Consider the following 18,480-nt stretch of genomic DNA (forward strand, 5'->3'; position numbering starts at 1 on the left):
CAGCTGGCCTCTTGTTAATATCGTGTACGTCATGTACTCCTATTAAATACAGACAACAGTTTTGAGAGAGACCAGTTGAATGTGTATAATCGTGCTTTCAGCGGTGGCTGTCTCTAGATGGCATTTGGTACAATCTCCCTCATCCTTAGGCCTTGTATTTTATTTTATTTTGGACTTTGGCACTTTACATCATTATACTCCCTCTGTTTGCTAAATGCAGATTCCGTTTCCGATTATACATACAAATCAAAATAAGTGAATCTACATTTTAATATAAATACACGCACGCACGCAATTTGTAGTGGAATCTCTAGACGGAGGCAGTAAACAGATTGTCTACCACAAGATCAGGAGGGTGTCTATGCCACACCTCAAGACATTTTCTCTGCATAACTTAATTGTGCAACTCCATTTATTTCTTGGACACAATGCTCGCCTTGTGCGACGCCTGCATGGATTGGGCGTCCATAGCATGTTCCAAGTAGGAGAATCCCTTCACCTTCAAACCACTCCAAACCAAACCGGGCCTTAACGAGAGTTATGTCACAGGTCATTTTGATTGAACCAGCAAACTGAAGTAATCCTCTTCCAAATGTGTTCCAAAGGGGTGAGGGGGATCTTTTCTTGAGCCATTTAATCCCCCTTGACGCTAAACCGAATCAATTACCGAGTTATGTCACATGACGTTTTGATGAACCAGCAAACTAAAGTAATACATACACATCGCTGTTTCAGTACTATCGATTTTACTAGCTAGTGAGTACTCCCTCCGTAAACTAATATAAGAGTGTTCTAAATGCTCTTATATTAGTTTACGGAGGGAGTACAATGTTATGTACAGAGACATGAGATATCCATTATGACTTATTATCTGTCGTGTTGTCTGCCTTCACAAGCCGATAAGGGCACGCGGTCTGTGCTCGATGGTCAACAAAGGCATACCAGACTGTGAAACAGCTCTTACGAACCCCATGTTAGCAGTCAAAGTGGGAGCACGCCAGTGGTCACCTGTACCAAAAACAACCTTGTTCTTCATGGCAAGCTTCCTTGTTGTTGGAAGATCCATCATACGTGGTGAAGGACTGTCTGGGACAATTCTGCAGGTTGAAAAGCACTTGCTAAGTACGCAGTGAATGACCGACTGGAGCAAAAGGAACTGAAGACCATTCGCATGGATAAAATCATGAAAAAAAAAGTAAACAGAGACAAATACAGTTTCCTAGTTTAGCAAGATAATGCTATATGGATGGCCGCATATTTGTGTGACCAAAGAGAAAGCTTAGTTAATCGACAAGCCAACAACGAGACAAGAATACCAACCAAGGCTACATGAATAACAACAGTAAGAAGAGTGAAATGACCATCAGTGAGATAAAAGGGTCACACTGAACATGGCCTTCTTCGAGTACCACAATACAATGACCGGATCGAAATGGAGAATGGAAATACCACTCTGATAATGTAGGGTCTCACAATGCTATTTATCTCCCAATACATTGCTCTCTAGCTTACATATAGTGACACGAAAATACAAATAAGAGCATCTCCAACAGCAGCGCAAAACAAGCGCCGCGCCCAAAAATATCCCTTTTCAGCGCGCGCGCGACGCGGCGGGATGCTCCAGCGGGCGCGCAAAAACCGCGCGCGCGCTAAAACAAGTTGGGCGCGCTGTCCATAGCCTCATCCCGCGCTGGTAATTTGGAGCCCGCGCTGGTAATTTGGAGCGCACACTTCTGCGCGCGGCAGACTCGAGCGCGCGAGCGAACTTTCTCTCTTTCTTCCTCCTTCGCACCGCGCGCGCCGGCGCCAGCGCCCCTGCCACCATGGACGCGCAGACCGGCACCCCGCTCACCCCGCTGTACAGCCGCGAGCCCCCCGCCGCCGCCGCCGCCGAAAACCCTAGCGCGGCGAGCGTTGGTGCCGCCACCGCCGAAGCTCCGCCGACCGTCGGCCTCGCGCCACCGCCGGAGCTCCGCCGAGGCATGAGTTTTGCTTCTCTCATGGGAGGCATGGGTGCACCTCCGGCCGCCATGGGAGGCATGGGTGCACCTCCGGCCGCCGTTGAAGATCTTGCCAACACCGTCGGAGCTTCACGTGATGCAGTGCGTGATGAGGTTAGGGAGGAAGATTCATCTACGGAGGCGGAAGAATCGTCTTCGGAAGATGAGGACGAAGACGAGGAAGATGATGAATGATGTGTATGTCTTGAACTTGTTTGCATTTTGAACTTGGTTGGATGAACTTGTGGGCATGAACTTTTATGCATCTCAACTGGTTTGTGTCAAATTCACATGTTTTCATTTTTGCGCGCGCTGCATTTTTGCACTGCTGGAGCTGCGCGCGCGCGCTGCATTTTAGCGCTGCTGCTGGAGCCAGCGCTGCGCGACGCGCCAAACCAGCGGAAGCGCACGCGGCAAATAAATTTTTTGGGCGCGGTGCAAAGCGCGGCTGTTGGAGATGCTCTAAAGCTAGGCAAAAGAAAGGGCACAGTCAGCAACCAAGAAAACAATTTAAGAAGCTAGCTTGCCGACACCAAAATATTTGATATAAATAGATCGGAATAGGCCCCCTTTACATGAAGTGAGGTAATGAAGTTAACACTGTAAAATCCACCTATGTTGTCTCAACATAACTTGTCCCAAGCCCGGGTGAAGGAGGAGGGTTGTGATATAGGCTTGGCCAGCCAATGTCAAAACTCGGCCACTCTTATGGAGATGAAACCCAAAGTTGTACTCCCTCCGTCCCATAATTCTTGTCTTAACTTTGTCTAGAAATGAATGTATCTAAATACTAAAACTTGACTAGACACATTCATATCTAAACAAATCTAAGACAAAAAATTTGGGACAGAGGGAGTACTAATTACTATGGAATTAAGCTGATCCATACAATGAAGCTATGGGAGAGTCATTGAGCACCACATGGTACAACAACTTATGGAGAGATACAAGGAGCAAAAGGTGGACATACATATGTTGTTCATTGACATGGAGAAGGCCCACGTTAAGATACCGCGAAATGTCATGTGGGCCTTGGAGAAACACAAAGTCCCCAAAAAGTACATTACCCTTAACAGGAACATGTACGATAATGTTGTGACAAGTGCCCGAACAAGTGATGGCGACACTAATGAGTTTCCAATTAAAACAGGACTGCAACAAGGGTCAGCTTTGAGCCCTTATCTTTTGCTTTTGCGATGGAAAAGGTCACAAGGGATATAAACGAGGACATATCCCATGGTGTATGCTCTTTGCGGATGATGTGGTGCTAGTCGACGATAGTCGGACAAGAGTTAATAAAAAGTAGCAGGAGAGACAGACTTTGGAATCTAAAGGTAGTAGAACTACAACTGAGTACATGAAGTGCGGTTCTAGTACTACTAGACACGAGGAGGAGGAGGTTAGCCTTGATGGACATGTGGTACATCAGAAGGACACCTTTGGATATTTAGGGTCAATGCTGCATAAGGATGGTGATATTGATGAAGATCAGAACACTTTGTTAGGAAGTATTAGTATTAGTCTAGGAGTCCTTATTAGTCTATTAGTATTAGTCTAGGAGTCTTTATTAGTCTATGTTTACTTTCCTTGCACCTCAAGTCATGTGTAATATATATATGCCCCTTGGGCCTTCAATATAGATAAGTTGCTTTCCTAACATGGTATTAGAGCCTTAGGTTTTTTTTTTCGCACGCGAAACTCGTGCTCCGATCTTCTCCACGCAGCCGCTGTTCGTCTAGCTGCTGCTCCCGATCTCCTTCTGCTCCAGCCGCCGTTCCCGTCGCAGGATCTCGTCTCTGCTCTCCCGCTGGGCCCATCTCCCGCGACTCCCACGACCCACCCACCTCTGGCCGGATCTCCTTCGCTCACTGCGGGTCTGCTCCAGATCGGCAGATCGGCTGCTGGTTCCCTCCAGTCCCGCGAGGCTCCAGGCCGAGGGGTTGCCCCACCCCGCTCCAGTTGACCGCCAGAAGCCAGAAGCCGTGCTCGTTCCACGCACGGCGCCGCCAGAAGCCGTGCCTTGCTGTCTCGAGGGCATCGTTGATCCAGTCGTCGAGTCCCTGTTCCTGCCGTTCCCGCCCCGATCCAGTCGCGGGACAGGGGCTCCACGGTCCCATCGGGAGGAGCTGTCTCCCCTGCACCGGATCGAAGCAGCCCCAGGGTCCCATCGGGAGGAGCTGTCTCCCCTACAGCCACCGCATCAGATCGAGGCTCGGCTACCTACTGTTGTTTCTCGCGATCCGACTCGGATCCGCCTCCTGTTGCAGCAACCGCCAGCCACCGCCCCAATCCCGTCCTGATCTCGATTGGATCCGGCTTGCTACTGCTGATTCCTAAAAAAAATAAAATAATAATAATAATAATTAAAAAAAAGTCTGCATCCGGTTACGTTGTTGTTCCTCGTTGTCCGGTGATCTTTGATGGCACTAACTACACCGAGTTCATTGGCTTCATGCGCATCCACATGCATGGCATCCGTCTATGGGGTATTCTTTCTGGCGAGGTTTGTTGTCCGCCACGTCCGGTTCCTCCTGTGGCTCCCACTCTGCCGATCCCTCCGGCTCTTTCTGCGGATGCCCCTCAGACTGCGAAGGATGCAGCTAAGGGTGCTGATGAGACTGCTATCCGTGCTTACGATGAGCAGGTTTTGGCTTATGAGGAGGCTCTTCAGGTGTATCATGGTGCTCTGTCCGTTTACACCAAGTGGCTTGATGACGATGCTCGTGCTGCCGCTGTTCTCACTGCTAGTATTCTGCCTCAGTTTGCTTCTAAGTTTCTGAGCCTTCCTACTGTATTTGAGATGTGGACCCGCCTTCGTCATCGCTATGAGCCCTCTGGTGATGCCTTATACCTCTCTGTGGTCCGTCAGGAGCATGCTCTTCAGCAGGATGACTCTACCGTTGATGACTTCTATGCACAGAGTTCTGCTATCTGGCGCCAGCTCGATTCTCTCCGCACTGCTGGTTGTCGTACTTGCCGCTGTTGCGAGGCTGTCCAGGCCAACTTGGAGTTTCATCGCGTCTACGAGTTCCTGTCTCGGCTCCGTAAGGAGTTTGAGCCTCGGCGTGCTCAGTTGTTTGCTCGTGGCCGTATTTCTCTCATGGAGGCGCTTTCTGAGATTCGTGCTGAGGAGACTCACTTACGTGGTGCTGGTTTGCTGGAGGTTCCCTTGGTGCTCGCTGCTCGGGCTACTTCTACGCCCCCTGCTGCACCGACCCCTTCTCACTCGAGTGCTCCGCCGCTCTTGCCCAGTCCTTCTAGAGGCTCAGGTCGCCCCCGTCCACATTGTGACTACTGCAACAATGATGGTCATATTGAGTCCCACTGCTACACGAAGAAGAAACACTTGCGCCAGGCGCAATCATCATCTACAGAGACTTCGTCATCTACCTCGACAGCTTCACCCATCGCTTTGACTGAGCAGGATATTCTACGACTTAAGCGTCTGCTCGCTGCTTCAGGTTCTTCCTCGACGGGTACTGCTGGTATTCTGACTCAGGCTTCCCGCACTGAGCAACCATCTTCTACACAGTCAGGACCGTCTCATGCACACTCTGGTTGGAATTGGCCTTCGCCACCATGATCTTATTTTTTTTTCTCTTCCGCTGCCATCATCCCTAATCTAGTGTGTGTTTTCTAGTTTTTTTTTGTTTTCCGCAGCGTCCACCAAATCCGTTGATATTTTGTGTTTTCTCATGCCATGCGAGTCCACCATACCTTAGTCCGTCAGCCTTTCTCCGGTCCTGATCCTTTCTATGCAACTTTTGTGGCCTACTTGCCCTTGTTGTTTTCTATAGGATTGTCTGGACTTCTTTTGCATTGTCGATCTACGTCCATCGTGCCTTATCCGCCGAGCTTCTTTCGCCGACGGTTGTCGTGGACTATGATTTTCCGCGCAATGCTTTATTCTCTTGATGTGCCATCTTCTTTTGACAACCCATCTTCTCTTGATGCTTATGTTGTATCTTCAAGTGATGCGGTGTCTTCCTCTGATGTGCCATCTCTTCGGTGTCTTCCTCTTGATGTGCAATCTTCTTTTGACAACCCATTTTCTCTTGATACTTATCATTTTTAGTATTATACTTATCTTGTATTTTCAAGTGATGCGGTGTCTACCGCTGATGTGCCATCTCTTTGTTCTCTCCTTCGGCGACTCGACAAGTTTTGAAGACTCTTCATGCTACGACGACACTCTCAAGACGCGGATTTGGATTATCATTTTTAGTATTACACTTCTTCAAATGCAATGCTATTGCATACGCTTTGCATTTGAGGGGGGGTGTTAGGAAGTATTAGTATTAGTCTAGGAGTCCTTATTAGTCTATTAGTATTAGTCTAGGAGTCCTTATTAGTCTATGTTTACTTTCCTTGCACCTCAAGTCATGTGTAATATATATATGCCCCTTGGGCCTTCAATATAGATAAGTTGCTTTCCTAACATGGTATTAGAGCCTAAGTTTTTTTTTTCGCACGCGCAACTCGTGCTCCGATCTTCTCCACGCAGCCGTTGTTCGTCTAGCTGCTGCTCCCGATCTCCTTCTGCTCCAGCCGCCGTTCCCGTCGCAGGATCTCGTCTCTGCTCTCCCGCTGGGCCCATCTCCCGCGACTCCCGCGACCCACCCACCTCTGGCCGGATCTCCTTCGCTCACTGCGGGTCTGCTCCAGATCGGCAGATCGGCTGCTGGTTCCCTCCAGTCCCACGAGGCTCCAGGCCGAGGCGTTGCCCCACCCCGCTTCAGTTGACCACCAGAAGCCAGAAGCCGTGCTCGTTCCACGCACGGCGTCGCCAGAAGCCGTGCCTTGCTGTCTCGAGGGCATCCTTGATCCAGTCGCCGAGTCATCCAGTCGCGGGACAGGGGCTCCACGGTCCCATCGGCAGGAGCTGTCTCCCCTGCACCGGATCGAAGCAGCTCCAGGGTCCCATCGGGAGGAGCTGTCTCCCTTGCAGCCACCGCACCAGATCGAGGCTCGGCTACCTACTGTTGTTTCTCGCGATCGGACTCGGATCCGCCTCCTGTTGCAGCAACCGCCAGCCGCCGCCCCGATCCCGTCCTGATCTCAATTGGATCCGGCTTGCTACTGCTGATTCCTAAAAATAATAATAATAATAATAATAATAATAATAAAAAATGCCTGCATCCGGTTACGTTGTTGTTCCTCGTTGTCCGGTGATCTTTGATGGCACTAACTACACCGAGTTCATTGGCTTCATGCGCATCCACATGCATGGCATCCGTCTATGGGGTATTCTTTCTGGCGAGGTTTGTTGTCCGCCACGTCCGGTTCCTCCTGTGGCTCCCACTCTGCCGATCCCTCCGGCTCTTTCTGCGGATGCCCCTCAGACTGCGAAGGATGCAGCTAAGGGTGCTGATGAGACTGCTATCCGTGCTTACGATGAGCAGGTTTTGGCTTATGAGGAGGCTCTTCAGGTGTATCATGGTGCTCTGTCCGTTTACACCAAGTGGCTTGATGACGATGCTCGTGCTGCCGCTGTTCTCACTGCTAGTATTCTGCCTCAGTTTGCTTCTGAGTTTCTGAGCCTTCCTACTGTATTTGAGATGTGGACCCGCCTTCGTCATCGCTATGAGCCCTCTGGTGATGCCTTATACCTCTCTGTGGTCCGTCAGGAGCATGCTCTTCAGCAGGATGACTCTACCGTTGATGACTTCTATGCACAGAGTTCTGCTATCTGGCGCCAGCTCGATTCTCTCCGCACTGCTGGTTGTCGTACTTGCCGCTGTTGCGAGGCTGTCCAGGCCAACTTGGAGTTTCATCGCGTCTACGAGTTCCTGTCTCGGCTCCGTAAGGAGTTTGAGCCTCGGCGTGCTCAGTTGTTTGCTCGTGGCCGTATTTCTCTCATGGAGGCGCTTTCTGAGATTCGTGCTGAGGAGACTCACTTACGTGGTGCTGGTTTGCTGGAGGTTCCCTTGGTGCTCGCTGCTCGGGCTACTTCTACGCCCCCTGCTGCACCGACCCCTTCTCACTCGAGTGCTCCGCCGCTCTTGCCCAGTCCTTCTGGAGGCTCAGGTCGCCCCCGTCCACATTGTGACTACTGCAACAATGATGGTCATATTGAGTCCCACTGCTACACGAAGAAGAAACACTTGCGCCAGGCGCAATCATCATCTACAGAGACTTCGTCATCTACCTCGACAGCTTCAACCATCGCTTTGACTGAGCAGGATATTCTGCGACTTAAGCGTCTGCTCGCTGCTTCAGGTTCTTCCTCGACGGGTACTGCTGGTATTCTGACTCAGGCTTCCCGCACTGAGCAACCATCTTCTACACAGTCAGGACCGTCTCATGCACACTCTGGTTGGAATTGGCCTTCGCCACCATGATCTTATTTTTTTTTCTCTTCCGCTGCCATCATCCCTAATCTAGTGTGTGTTTTCTAGTTTTTTTTTTGTTTTCCGCAGCGTCCACCAAATCCGTTGATATTTTGTGTTTTCTCATGCCATGCGAGTCCACCATACCTTAGTCCGTCAGCCTTTCTCCGGTCCTGATCCTTTCTATGCAACTTTTGTGGCCTACTTGCCCTTGTTGTTTTCTATAGGATTGTCTGGACTTCTTTTGCATTGTCGATCTACGTCCATCGTGCCTTATCCGCCGAGCTTCTTTCGCCGACGGTTGTCGTGGACTATGATTTTCCGCGCAATGCTTTATTCTCTTGATGTGCCATCTTCTTTTGACAACCCATCTTCTCTTGATACTTATGTTGTATCTTCAAGTGATGCGGTGTCTTCCTCTGATGTGCCATCTCTTCGGTGTCTTCCTCTTGATGTGCAATCTTCTTTTGACAATCCATCTTCTCTTGATACTTATCATTTTTAGAATTATACTTATCTTGTATTTTCAAGTGATGCGGTGTCTACCTCTGATGTGCCATCTCTTCGTTCTCTCCTTCGGCGACTCGACAAGTTTTGAAGACTCTTCATGCTACGACGACACTCTCAAGACGCGGATTTGGATTATCATTTTTAGTATTACACTTCTTCAAATGCAATGCTATTGCATACGCTTTGCATTTGAGGGGGGTGTTAGGAAGTATTAGTATTAGTCTAGGAGTCCTTATTAGTCTATTAGTATTAGTCTAGGAGTCCTTATTAGTCTATGTTTACTTTCCTTGCACCTCAAGTCATGTGTAATATATATATGCCCCTTGGGCCTTCAATATAGATAAGTTGCTTTCCTAACAGACTTGAGCCATCAAATCAAAGTTGGATGGATGAAGTGGCGCCAAGCTTCTGCTGTGACAAGAGAGTGCCACAAAAGCTTAAAGTCGGGTTCTACAGGACTGCGATTCAACTTGTGATGTTGCATGGCACTAAATGTTGGCCAACTAAAAGGCGACATCTCCAACAGTTAGATGTAGCACATATGTGCATGTTGAGATGGATACATGGCCACACAAGAAAGGATCCGGTCCGGAATGATGATGTACATGATAGAGTTGGGGTAGTATCGATGGAAGAGAAGCTTGTCCATGACTTGGTTTCGAGATCTTACGGGTTTCAATTCTAGCCTAGACCAACTTGTTTGGGACAAAGTTTTTTTTTTTTTTTTGAACACGGCTTTGTTGTTGTTGTTGACTAAGTAATTGTAATAGACCAAAGACTAAAAGTGAATTTGTCATGAAACTGGAAGTTGATAACAAATTAGTGAATTAGAGCTCAGATCAAACTTTCTGTATGCTCTGATGGCAAATATCTCTCTCTGAATTTTTTCTCTTAGTCCGCACTACAAGTTTTTCCTTTAAAATAAGAAGGAAAAATGACTAGAAAATTAGAAGCAGAAAGAAACTACCGAGTAAATTTGCTGTGAATACAAAGGCAGGCTATGGAATAAAAACTGAAAACTAGAGTTGATACTAGACAGATAAAGGGCCATTAGTGTTATCTGATCACTCTGATCGCAAATGTAGGCCGTTACATAAACTTGACCAGATAACGTTGAAAAGTAGAGTTGATACGTTTGAATCAAAGGCCCATTAGAATTACGAAGTATAAAGGTTCTATGCTTGCTTAACTCATAGAAAGAAATCTGCTGCAAAAACGAGACAGGCTATGGAATCAAAACAGAAAACTAGAGTTGATACTAGACAGATAAAGGGCCATCAGTGTTGTCTGATCACTCTGATCGCAAATGTGTAGGTCATTACATAAACTTGACCAGATAACATTAAAAACTAGGGTATGATACATTTGAATCAAAGGTCCATTAGAATTAGGAAACATAAATATTTTATGCTTGCGTAACTCATAGAAACAAAGTCGTATAAGAAAACTCACATAAGTTGTTTCAGTAATTGATTTGCTCTGGTTTTCTCCTCTGGCCCGCCACACATTGAAACAATTTCGTTGAACTCTGAGTTAACCGCTTCACATATGATACATTTCTTTCCGTCCACTGCTTTCCCCAGCTCAACAAATATTGGAGATTGGAGCTCGGATTGCGCCTACAAAAAGTATGAGTACAATACATGGCATTAAGTTTGACACAAGATTTACAGCTCTTGTTGGCAACATAGTCCTCTACTTTGTTTTCTAGAAAACAGGTTTCACTGATGGTAATGGATAATATGTTCTTCTGAATTTTGATTTATCATGTTTTGTGGACTATATAAACATTTTTTGTAGAACTTTGGCAACATGTAAATATTGTCGACATTTACAGTCAAGATTTATCAAACAACATTAGAAACCTGGAAGTCAATTAACTAGATGAACTAGATTATTTATGAACACACTCTTGTAGGTTGAATATGAAATATTTCCAAAGCACCTGATCCATGACGAACTTGTAGTTGCACTTGAACCTGGCCCTGGTCTCCGTCTCCGGTGCACCCATCAGCCTCCCCACCCCACCATTGCTGATACCTGATACTATCGCAATGAGGGCCGTCGTGTCTAGATTCACCATCTCCATGGAGTTCATCCTCATCTTCCCTAAGAAGTCAGCAAACCAACCCTCCAATTGGTCACCGATCCCCTCCTCCACGTCCCGGTGCGGTGGCGGTAACAACACTTCACCGCCACCATCCACCACTTCAATCTCGAACGCCCTAAAGCCCCTCATCTCCTCATTGGGGCGGAAGCTGACGCTAACCCAGCCGTCCTCCTCCTTGTCGTCCTCGGAATCGACAACAAATTCCGCTAGCAAGTCGACCTCGACGGCCCCGAACCCGTCGGCGAGCCCCAACACGATGTCCGCGCCGACGCCACGGGAGAAGGCGAGCAGCAGCTTCTCCGGGCGGGTTGCTGGCGGAGCGGAGCGCGCGGCATCCAGCACGGCCGCGACGCGGGAGCTGAGGCCCTTGCACGGGACCCACTGGAATCCCGAAGGGTTGCGCGCGGAGAGGAGCACCCACGCGGGGCGGGAGCGGAAGGCGCAGGCAAAGTCCACGCCCGGGAGGGGCGAGAGGCGAGATGGCGAGCGCACAGCGGGGTGGGTGAGGAGGAGGTGGAGCGCCCCGAGGTGTGGCAGGTTGGAGGAGAGTGGCCTGGCGGGGTCAGGGTGGTTACACGAGGCGAGGAAGCGCAGCTCGGCGGCGACGAGGCGGAGGAGGGAGCGGAGTGCGGGGTGGCGCGGAAGGGACGGCGACGCGGCGAGGCGGTCGTGAAGCGCGCGGCACTGCGCCCGCGCGAGCTCCAGCTCGGTGTGGCAGGCGGCGGCGGGAGGCTCGGCCATTGTCGCCGCTCTGCTCTGCTCCATGAAGCAGGAGCCGGCCAGATTCGTGGGGAAGAACCAGGCGTGGGTCGAGGTGTGCCGGCCCAGTTGCGGGGAAGTCCTTGGACCTAGTTGCCGACCGGCCCAAAAGAGGCGTCCGTTCTGGCGTATAAGAAGGCCAGAAATGTAACCGTTGGGCTCGGGTCATTTTGAACCGCACCGTGGCATTTGGTCTCTTTCGGCCGCCTCCCCCTTCTCTTCTCCAATTTCCCACCCCCAAACGACGAACTCCCGCCGCCGCCGGCCGCTCCCACGGCGAGCTAGCCCGCCCGAATTGCCGTACCTCGCCAGATCCGAGACCGCACGGGCTTCCGGACCTCGGTTCGCCGGTACGTTTCTCTAGATCTACACCCTCTCCTTGGTCTCGCACATGCCGATTTGGTGCCGCCACTATCGATGTGTGCTTCGTCTCGTCGATTCCGTGTGTCCCGTCGTTTCTGTTTCTCGCGTTCTGCGGGGTGGTGTGTTTTGCATCCGAGCGCCCATGCCTTGTGGTGGCCGGAGTCGCGCGGGTGATTCGTCCGGCCACTGGTCAGGCTATGCTGTGACGAGCCGTGGAGAAGCGCCTAGGGTTTGTGGTATTTGTCAGATTCCTTTTAAAATTGGAATGCTATGCTAATTTTCCCTGTCTAACTTTTGAATCTTACTTTGGGGGAGCGACAGGTAGTTGTTGATATTATTATTTTCTCTTGATTCAGCTCTGGTCGTTCGTCTGGTGATGTATTTCTCTGATATTTCGTAGTGGATATGCACAGATTTTCTGTCCTGTGGTTAACTTCGTAAACCATCCCCAAATTTGGCACCAATAGAACTTCTACCTGCAATTATCATATTTGGTGGGTGTTAACCACGAGTTTGGAACCTCTCAGGCTAGAACTACTTGCCAAAATGCGTGCAAGGTTTGGCTCACCCCACAGACCACAGAAGGGGAAGTTTAGGGTTCCCCTCCTTTTATTTCTTTCCGCAGCCGCCGCCTCTGTTCTCTGTCACTCCATAGTCTCATCTCTCTTCTTTCATATCCTCTCTTCTTCAGAGTTCCCTGTTAAGCTGACAGCAAAACCAAACCCAAGCTCATTAAAAAAAACTGAAGTTTCTGTTAGAACTTATACCAAACCCCAAGTCCCTCCTCTCCCATCCTTGCTGCAGTTGGGGCTAGCATAATTTGGTGGTAGTTTACATTTCAGATATATTTACACAAGCAGAGACTTTGCATCTGCAATTCTGTATTTTTGATTGTAAAAGATGGTTTGTTTTGGAGCCATGAGGACTAGATTGGTATGTGACCAGTATTTAGTAAACCTGGGAGATACTATGACTAAAGAGGTTGATATGGCTATTTTGCTATGCTTTCTTAGTGCCAGGCTGTACTTTTTGCCTGCAGCTTACCGATGTACTTGTATGCAAGCCCCATTTGTGCCCTATTTGATTTCGAACACATTACTGTAAGAAAGATGTCTGACACATGATTAGCTTATTATTGTAGTGCTTGGAGCTGAGAATGGTTGAGGGGAAAAGTGTTCAAGTTGACCTTGAGAAAGGACTTAATCAAATGCCTAATGATAGTAATCCAACTAGCCCTGCAACCATTCAGAAGATGAAACCTGATATGGAAGATTCTGGGAGCAAAATTGAATCACCAACTCTGGAGAAGCTTGAGTCTGGAAGGGAGGAGATTGTTGTCAGCTCATTGGCAACTAATTTACTTTCGGAGAGGTACAAGGACAGATTAGCTGAGAAGCTGTTGGGAAATGAGGATGAAACAGACGATGAAGATGATAATGACATTGCTTTGCCTGATGGCAGCCAATCTCCAGCTTCAAATGAACTTCTTGAGAAGTGAGCATTTTTCATTTTTCATCTCATGTATCATGTATCCTTTTGCTGCCTAGCCTTGATTGTCCATCGTTCTTTCTTCTAACAATGTCAGGCACAAGAATTTGCTTAATCTTTTCAACCGGATGGAGAGTTCTATAAGGTTGCTGTGCCTGAGGAAGAAGATGCCTACATTTACGAACATTGCAACCCAGGTGGAAGTACTAACGAAGAGGTATTAATGACAATGACAAATGTATGTCTGTAAAATCATTATCCATATATTGGAGTCTGATGACGATTTTCATTCATTGCAGAAAGTTCTTGTACTCTCATTTGGCCCAGATGAAGCATTTATTCCCAGAAGCAATCCAGATAAATAGGATACTCTTGCATGATCAGAAAAGCCTATGCATGTATGCTGACATGGAAATTACACTTCTAAACGACGTTGTGGAATGTAATAATCCTCAAGAGTCTCCAGCGATGGCAATTTGTGAGGCTTTTCGCTCAAAGCTTTTGTGCTTCTTGGGATCTCATCATAAGGTACTAAACTTAGTTCAACTGCTAGTTTTCCTTTGTTTTTCTGTATGACATGTCCTGTAACTTGCTTGGAGCACCTCTGAACACAGTTCCTTATTTTCCATCTTTAATAGTTTCGCTGTATGACATGTCCTGTAACTTGCTTGAAGCACCTCTGAACACAGTTCCTTATTTTCCATCTTTAATAGTTTTCGCTGTATGACATGTCATGTTGGAGCACCCACCCCCCATGCCTCTCAACTCTAGTTCCTTATTTTCCATCTCTAATAACCCTTTTTTTATGGTCATGATAATTATCTTAGCATTCTTGTTGGATTTTTTATGTATGCAGGGTATAGATGTTCCTGAGGCCACATTACCAGAACCCTTTAATTCAAGGGAGGAGCTATATCTTGATGCACTGCATAATGACAACTCTGTTGATGGAGTTCTTGAATTTTCCTCTGAAAATGGATTTTCAAATGCTTCTCACTTCCCACAATCTTTTCAAAAACTCATGTCCCAGAAGAGTATTGCTAAAGTTACTGAGAAGACTCGACTACTTTCTGATCCAGTAGAAGTGACCTCCCTGGGTGCTGATGATACAGGAGGTCCAGATAGAAGCTCTAACAAGCATGTCTCGGTTCCACTCAATACCAATATTTCTGATACTCCAAACCGCCATTCGATCTCTTTCTGTGAAAACAGTACACCAAAGCAAGGCATCTCAAATTCACCTTCGATGGCCGAAACGCCGGCAATGCAGACACCAAAAAGGCCATTGCCCACTCCAGTTGCGAAACATGAAACCTCAAGTAGACATGGCTCTGAAGCACGATCTAACAATTCAGCTCGCAGATCACTAATAATGTTCTCACCATCAAAGTTTAATGAAAGCCCTTCTGCCACTGATGCTGACACATCAAAACTTGACAAGGATGGGGTGTCCTCTATCACAGAACCTGAGGTTACAACTGGAAAATGCCTTTTCCCAGAAGAAACAGTTACTTTTACTGACCTATTGTTGGTATGTGACTTGATTCTTATGCTTGGATATGTATTTTTGCATATGGGTTAATGCACACTGGAAGATGAATTTCTTAAATGCCATCAGGAATTGCATAACTACATAGCAGATATGTTTGCTGCATTCTCATTCATTTAAAATTTTGACTGTGCAATGCATCATATATGTCATTTTGTTCTCATAAGCATGATTGTTGTATAAGTTGCATCGAATAGACCTCTTAGCGACTAAGAAGGTTGGCAGTGTACTAAATAATTCTGCAGTGACTTTTTTTGTTGTTGAAGTGATGCCAAAAGTTATATTCATTTGCTTTAATAATTTATGCTTTGAAATTAGGCAGCATTAGAGTACAGTAAAATGCCAATTATCTTGTGACATCATAACCTGAGCTGAGGGACACTGATGGTTTGTTAGGACAAATTCTTGGTTTTGCTGCAGGGTAAAAATGTACTGTATAAGAAAGAACATACTTGTCTAGTCATTGTTGATTATTGTCTTCATTTTCTATGTTTCACTGTAGTGATTTTTAGCACATTACTTGCAGGAAAATGATAACAAAACCGTTCAAGTATCCTCAACGAATTCCCAGGAAAAGCTAGATTCTTTACGTGTCACATTCGACGTAGTCTGTGGTATCTCTGGATCTACCAAGAATTCACTAATCACTAAACAGGAACTCTTTCACAATATTCTTGCTAATAACTTGGAGATAGAAGAGACAGGTACATAGTTGATCTATCTGTTCCAACCTTTCTGTACTTAATCTTTCTCAAAGTTTGTACTTATTGTCCTTTCTCTTTCCCATATCTGGCCTGTCACCTAACAGGAGAGATAGAAGAGCAGTTGCATATCTTAGAGGATCTGTCTCCTGATTGGATATCTAAGGAGCTACGTGGTGGAGAAATTCTTTACAGGCAAGTCCCGTCTGATGTTTTGTTTATTAGCATAATTTTACGTGTTCTGTAGCTATAAATATTGTAGGAAAGGCATGAGGTATTGACACCGTTTTGTACCCATGGCAGCTTCAAGCAAATATCAGATCAGAAGTCAGTTCGGGAAAGACTCACAGAAGTCATTTGAGATGAGACAATCTGTGCAAAGCCGAAGAACCTAAAGCTGTATGTACTGATTTCTCGGGATTTGACCAGCGTGGAATCATCTGGATTGCACATCTAGTGCTTTACTGAAATACTAAGCATCAACAAGCGCGGATAAATTCTTCATGCTTTTGCCTGGCCCCTGATTTAGCTGCTCCATTTGTTGATTTTATGCTTAATGCTGGAATTGAACTGAGTTGTAACGTGAGTTGAATTTGCATCATGTAGCATTGAACTCTTCTTTCTTACCATTTGCTGAATGCTGTAACTTAGATGCAACCGTGCAAGAGAAATTCGACTAAATGTTTTCTATGGTGTTAACTGGCAATGTCTGTGAACACTTTAAGTTACTCCTACAAATGTGAATGATGTGTTTGCTGTACTTGTTCAGCTGCCCTTGAAAATGAGTGTATAGCTTTCTCAAGCGTCTCGAATGTTTAGTGTTTCCAAATTCTTTATGCATCACACTGCTTGAAGATCACACACAAGAACTCATGGTGCTAAACCATAGGCTGCGCTGTTTATTTTATAAAATCACGCAATCATAGTACATAATCTGACCTCCCTATGGTACCTGTTTAACCGGGCTTCTCTCTGACAATGAAAACACTATATGCATGACACTCCACTGACAAAGTGGTACCAGCAGGCTGCAACCTGTTGTCACCATTGTTTAGAAAACTAAGGTGTTCACTCGTCAGATCAGGTGATGCCCTCCATGTCGACGTTCTGGTCGAGCCACAACGCGTCCCACACCGCTGGAGAGGCGTCGACTATGTTGTTGGCGCATAGCGGCTCATAGTTGTGATCATCGTCACAGTCATGCACGGAGTCGCGCTCGCACTCGTCCACCACCTTGGCGTAAACGGAGTTGCCATTTTCTAGTGATCTTGATACGGAACACCAACTTGATAAGATCATACACGACAGTCCGTAATGTTAAGATAGATTAATAGAGTTATTGTATTCCTTTTAAACTCTATCTGTTCTTCTATCCGACTCTCCCTCTCTTGTAAACCGCTTTCCCTCTCGTGTACGATCTTTGAAGGAATCCTAGCGATACTCCTATACTTGTAATCCATGTTAACCTCTCAATATATGCCACGGCCCGAGACCAAAAGGTTCAACGTTTCTCCAATCTTTACATGGTCATCAGAACTTATCCTCACGCATCTAGCTAATCGAGAGAAAGCTTTTCAAAGCCTCGAGAGGAAATCGGTCTAGCCATCGTTGAGAGAAACCAGAACCATGACCGACACCGCCGCTTCCACCATTGCCTTCACTCCCTCTACCCTCGCCACATCCACCATGAGTTCCCTGACCACCCAATTCTCCAGCTCCACATACTCATCGTCTTCCTCCTCGAGCATTGTCGCTAGCTCCCTCGGGCCACCTATGTCAAAGAAGCTGACAAGGACAAACTTCCTTCTCTGGAAGGCCATTGTGTTGCCTCAAATCAAAGGGGCGCAGATGGAACATTATCTCGACGCCGCAACCCCGGCGCCCCCTGCCACCATCACCATCATAAAGGATGGGAAGGAAGAGCAGGTCCTGAACTATGCTCGGACAATCTGGTATGCCCAACAACAACAAGTACAAGGATACCTTATGGGATCTCTTTAACATGAGGTTCTTACACATGTCGTAACTCTCCATACATCGGCCGAGGTGTGGAGCGCCATCCACGCCTTCTTCGCTGCGTAAACACAATCGCAGCTCGTAAACACTCGCACCGCCCTTGCAAACCTCCAGAAGGGCAACATGGGGATGCATGAGTATCTCGCCAAGATCAAGACCTTGATGGATGAGATCGCCTGCACCGGGTCTCCTCTTTCTGATGAGGAGGTCGTCTCCTTTGTGCTGAAGGGCCATGACATCGAGTATAACTCGAAGGTCTTGTCTCTATCCGCTCGTGTCGAGCCCGTCTCCGTCGTCGAGCTCTACAACCAGCTTCTTAGCTTTGAAGTGTTGGGAACATTGCATGGGAAACAAATTTTTTTTCCTACGAACACCCAAGATACATCTACGGAGATCAACAAGCTATGAGAAGAAGAGTGGATCCACATACCCTTGTAGATCGCTAAGAGGGAAGCATTAAGAAACGCGGTTGATGTAGTCGAACGTCTTCGTGATCCAATCCGATCGGTCCCATGATCCAATCACGATCTGGCGCCGAACGGACGGCACCTCCGCATTCTGCACACATACAACTTGATGGTGTCTCCGCCTCCTTGATCCAGCAAGCAAGGACGGAGAGGTAGATGAGTTCTCCGGTAGCACGACGGCGTGGTGG

At 47.3% G+C, this 18,480-nt stretch overlaps 2 protein-coding genes across 3 annotated transcripts; one reads left to right on the forward strand and one right to left on the reverse strand.

The window, feature by feature from the left end:
* Positions 1–538: 538 nt before the first annotated feature.
* LOC123432537 (UPF0415 protein C7orf25 homolog) lies at positions 539–11,690 on the reverse strand. Its single transcript, XM_045115398.1, has 3 exons — positions 10,785–11,690; positions 10,292–10,458; positions 539–1,097 (listed from the first exon to the last, which is right to left on the reverse strand). Exons 1-3 carry the CDS (start codon positions 11,688–11,690, stop codon positions 890–892), a joined length of 1,281 nt encoding a protein of 426 aa, XP_044971333.1. The 3' UTR covers positions 539–889.
* Positions 11,691–11,800: 110 nt separating this feature from the next.
* LOC123432511 (CDT1-like protein a, chloroplastic) lies at positions 11,801–16,569 on the forward strand. 2 transcript variants are annotated; one of them, XM_045115397.1, is made up of 8 exons: positions 11,801–12,058; positions 13,213–13,565; positions 13,657–13,776; positions 13,859–14,087; positions 14,416–15,090; positions 15,635–15,812; positions 15,917–16,004; positions 16,113–16,569. In XM_045115397.1, the coding sequence occupies exons 2-8, from the start codon at positions 13,228–13,230 to the stop codon at positions 16,168–16,170; spliced, it is 1,686 nt and encodes a 561-aa protein (XP_044971332.1). In that variant the 5' UTR covers positions 11,801–12,058; positions 13,213–13,227; the 3' UTR covers positions 16,171–16,569. The 2 variants fall into 2 exon arrangements, with proteins under 2 accessions (XP_044971332.1, XP_044971331.1); XM_045115396.1 differs by having other exon boundaries at positions 11,865–12,058; positions 13,200–13,565.
* The last annotated feature ends 1,911 nt before the right edge of the window (positions 16,570–18,480 follow it).

This window comes from Hordeum vulgare, chromosome 1H (genome assembly GCF_904849725.1).
Source record: "Hordeum vulgare subsp. vulgare chromosome 1H, MorexV3_pseudomolecules_assembly, whole genome shotgun sequence".
Taxonomy (NCBI): Eukaryota; Viridiplantae; Streptophyta; class Magnoliopsida; order Poales; family Poaceae; genus Hordeum; species Hordeum vulgare.